Source organism: Talpa europaea, assembly GCF_964194135.1.
Source record: "Talpa europaea genome assembly, chromosome: X".
Lineage (NCBI taxonomy): Eukaryota > Metazoa > Chordata > Mammalia > Eulipotyphla > Talpidae > Talpa > Talpa europaea.
Window position 1 is genome coordinate 63471020 of NC_140081.1, and position 4282 is coordinate 63475301.

At 41.8% G+C, this 4282-nt stretch overlaps 1 protein-coding gene across 1 annotated transcript; it reads right to left on the reverse strand.

The window, feature by feature from the left end:
* Nucleotides 1-485: 485 nt before the first annotated feature.
* MORF4L2 (mortality factor 4 like 2) lies at nt 486-1355 on the reverse strand (the record flags this gene model as incomplete). The annotated part of the gene is made up of 1 exon (XM_084258778.1): nt 486-1355. The coding sequence occupies one exon, from the start codon at nt 1353-1355 to the stop codon at nt 486-488; it is 870 nt and encodes a 289-aa protein (XP_084114904.1).
* Nucleotides 1356-4282: the final 2927 nt, after the last annotated feature.

The following is a 4282-nucleotide window of genomic DNA, read 5'->3' on the forward strand; positions in this document are numbered from 1 at the left end:
CAAAGATAGAATGCCTAAGGAACAACATAGATGGACTTGCAGAGGATGGGCTGTTTTACTTCAAGCACCATAAAAAAAAAAAAGAGCACAAATGCATGGGTTTTCGGGTATATACATTAAGTTGAACCTTTGGCACTAGGAATCAGGGCATTTTGTCACGTAGCATTAACACATATTAGAAAACTGTGTAGTGTCAAAGGGATAGAACCACCAGCATTCAAGCAATGTTGTCAACTAGGCAATAAAATATTCTACTGAATGTTTCTTCTTTGTCTAATTACTGCGTACACTGGTAGCAACTTTGAAATGAGAAAGGAGCTCGTACTCCTTTTATTTTCTGTTTAAAACGAAACAGAAAACAAACTGAAACATAAGCCCTGTTATACATTAACAATTTTAAAGAACATCAATTATACAAGAAAAAGACTAAGAACAAAAAGAGTGTTTACAGATACCAGACATAACAGTGAGTGGCCAATAGACCCTCACAGGGCTTTGCGGTGGTACTCAGCAGAAGCCACTTTGTAATCACTGGCAGTAAACAGAGACGCAGCATTCTTGGCCAGATATTTTAGGAAATCATGCAAATAGCCCAACAATAATGCAAGGCTTTTCTCATCAAGGGGCGTATACGCCAGCATTGCCCCGATTCTTACAAATAATCTCAGTAGGTGCGGCGCTCCATAAACCTGGGACATCGGTGCATCAGGGTGAGCCAAGAGGATTTCGGCATACTGGGGCCTCTCGAATTTGTAGAGCAGCTGAGTGCCCAACATCACATTGAAATATTCTTTTATTCCTGCCACAACTTCATTAACTGCATATTCCTTATTATCGACATTTCCCTGCGACTTCTTGCAATTTGCATACTCTTCAAGAATGGCATCCACATTTTTCTTAGCAGGAAGTTGGAACAGCTGCTTCTGCCTGGTAACTAAGTCCCAGTCCTCAACAAGCCATGGTTTTAATTCTTCAGGAATCTTCACTTTGACTTCCATCCTATTCTTAAATGCCTCCTCACTTTCCACAGTGGGGTCTGCCCGGGCCCTTTTCTTCCGAGGTGGCTGAGGTGCCTCGCTGGTACTGCCGCCATCTCCGCCATTTCCAGGAGCCTTCTGCTTGTTCTTTCTTGTCTTCCTCACGGATCCTGAAGGGGGGTTCTCCGCAGAGCGACCCCCCCATCTTCCCGGGAGAGCTGGTTCAAGGTTCTTCTGCTGTGGACCAGCTGTCTTCTTTCCAGAGGAGGCCCCTCTCATCTTGCTTCTCTGCATGTTGCTTCTCGTTGGTTTTTTAAAGTTGTCTTCTTCTGCAGATTGTTGTCCACGAGTTTGAGATCCCTGCTTTCTGGAACTCATTCAACCCTGTTTTTATTCAAACCACTGTAATATATAAAGTATTTTACTGACTGTGATCTTAACACACTATGTTTCATGTAGAACCATCAAAGCACAACAATGCCTCTCTCTTGGAATTTGGATTTCAAATCCTTTTTCAGGACCATTTGTAAGTCACTTTCTACCTCTTCCCCTCTCTTTCATCCTCACTGCCTCCCACTACTCTCAGCCCACCCACTCACTCATCAGACCTGCCCATAAATTAGCTTTTTTGATGGCAATGACAGGAATATAATTTTAGACAAAGAATGAATTAAATGGGAAAGCAACTACAAAAGGCAGTGAAGTTGAAATTCAAGACATCTGAATAGGAAAAATGACATGAAAGAAAGATTAATTTAGTTGATTGGATGAAAAAAAAATGAATATCAGTAAAGGCTCTCATATAAGTCCAGGTAAGTCTGAAATTAGGGTGATGTCAAGAAAAACTGAGTATTGATAAATGAAGGAGTCAAAGGTGGCTCTACAAATTTAAGCCAGGGTAATTTGGAATTGGCAGTAAAGTAGGAAATAGGTAATCCATCCATTTGTTAGCTATTTAGTTGCCATGCTCATCTGCTTCAGGTGCTAGAGGTTCAGATATTTAAAGTGACAATTATAAAATAACTAGGTTAGTACAGTGATAGGTATGGCACAAACAAGAAATGGTATATGACACCACTTGCTAAATGGAATGTGGTGATAAAACAGTTGTTAAGGGAGAAGCCAGTGATGACTCCTAGGTTTGGAGAATAGGTGGATAAGTCATTAGTATTATCACCAAATGAGACTGCATCTAGAGGAGGAAACAGATTAGTGTGGAAAGTAGTTCAGTCCTGGATTTATTAAGTGTGAGGTGTACAGTTAAACATGACTTTAAAGCTCAGGTGAGAAGTCAGTGCCAGAAATGGAGATCTGAGTAATCATAGTGTGGCTGGAAGTGAGCGTCAACAAAATCATTCATAGAGCATAGAGGAAGAAAAACTGAACCAACTATGGAATTCTGGGAAAACCTAAGAAGGAATGAGATGTAAGGGGTGAGCAGAGAAACCACACAAGGTAATGGCCAGAGCAGTCACAGGAGAATGTTATTTTGGAAGTCAAAGTTGAATTTCAAGGCGGGAATGAAATAATCTACAGCACAGCATAAAATACATCAGCAGGTTAGTAAGATAATGATAAAAGCAGTATTCTATCATTCTTAAGGTGTGACAGATGGAACAATTCCTTTGACTTACATAATCCTCTTCCTTCTGTCCCTTCTAAGAACTCCTAGTGTTTTCCCAGATGGAATCCTACAGATCTTCTGGGATGGTCTGGAAGAATGAGGTGGCAGACACAACCTGAAAGGAAAGCAGGTATCTACAATGAAGATAAACTTGTGAAATAAAAAATGGGTAAAAGAAAAAAGTAATCTAATGTATAACCTAATTTATAATTTTTTAAAGATCTATCTATCCATCTATCCATCCATCTATCTATGTATTTATACATACAAGCACTGGGTACAGTCAGAAGCGCGGGAGGGTGAGAGAATTCACCAGAGCCAGAGTGGGGAGCAGAGCAGGCAGGAGGACTGAAGTACACTGCTGAGGGGAGCAGCGGGCGGTAGGAGAGGTCTGCGTGCCATGCAGGACCCTCCTCCAGTGGCCGGGGAGCAGCCGGGGATCGAACTGGTGCTGCAGAGGCCGCGGGCGGCTTCGCAACCCAGCGCTCAACCGCTGTGCTGGGTTGAGCTGCGCCACCGGGGAGGCCCTATAACCTAATTTTTAACCCATGGTTAAATTATGCTATCAGAAAAAATATAATTCTGCTGTTGGACACACTTCTACTTCAACTAGGCACTGCTATTTGAATTGTGAGACCTTAGGCAAGATATGTAGGTTCTCTTAGCCTTTTTTTCCATTTATGGGATGTGGCAAATTACTTAGCCTTCAAAGATTCTGGTTAAGAATTTCATGTGAGGGCCTCCCTGGTGGCACAAGAGGTTAAACATAGCACTATGAAGCAATCGGCAGCCTCTGCAGTACAAGTTCGATACTTGGCTGGCCAGGGAGCTACCCACATGGCACAGTAGACCTCTCCTGCCTCATCCACTGCTCCCCTCAGCAGTGTATTTCAATCAGCCTGCCTGTCCTGCTCCTGTCTCTGGTGAATCCTCTCACCACCCCCCCACACCTCTGGCCTGTACTCCAGCTCTTGTTTGCATAAATAATTCTTTTTAAAAAAACTTAAAAAGAATTTCATGTGATACGGCTGAACAGTTAACACAGTACTTTGCAGGAATACTTGCACATGTGAACAGGGATACAAAAGATGTAAGTTGTAGTGGCGTAATTTATAATACTTTAAACATTAAACTAGTCTTCAACAGGTAAATGGTAATATAAATTATTATATATGAATACTATGGAAGAACATGCAAATAACTAAGCAGTGCTCCACCTGATATAGAAAGATGTTCGATATATATTACTAAACAGGCAGTTTGAATATGTACAATAAGATCTCAGCGTACAGGTAGAGAAATAAGCATCAGCCTTTTGACAGTTCTTGTGAACAATGAGACTGGGGGGCAGAGGTGAGAACACAGTGGACTTTGGTGGACTACGGGTGCTCTGGTGATGGAAGTGCTACAGCAACCACACCTGAGGGGAATCCCATACTGTCAAAACACTAGGATGGATGTAAAACAATGATTCTTCAATAAAAAATGTGATCTATACACATTTGTTTTCAACCAATGTGTATACAAAGTGCACAGGCAAGCAGATGGATAAAAATCAGGATGATCTCTGGAAGAGAACGAGAATTGGTGGTGGACCAGCCTTATACCAGTTGTTTCCCTGGTTACTATACTTTCACCCACAGAAAAAGCCCTTCAGTCAATCAGTAGTCCTTGACATGAT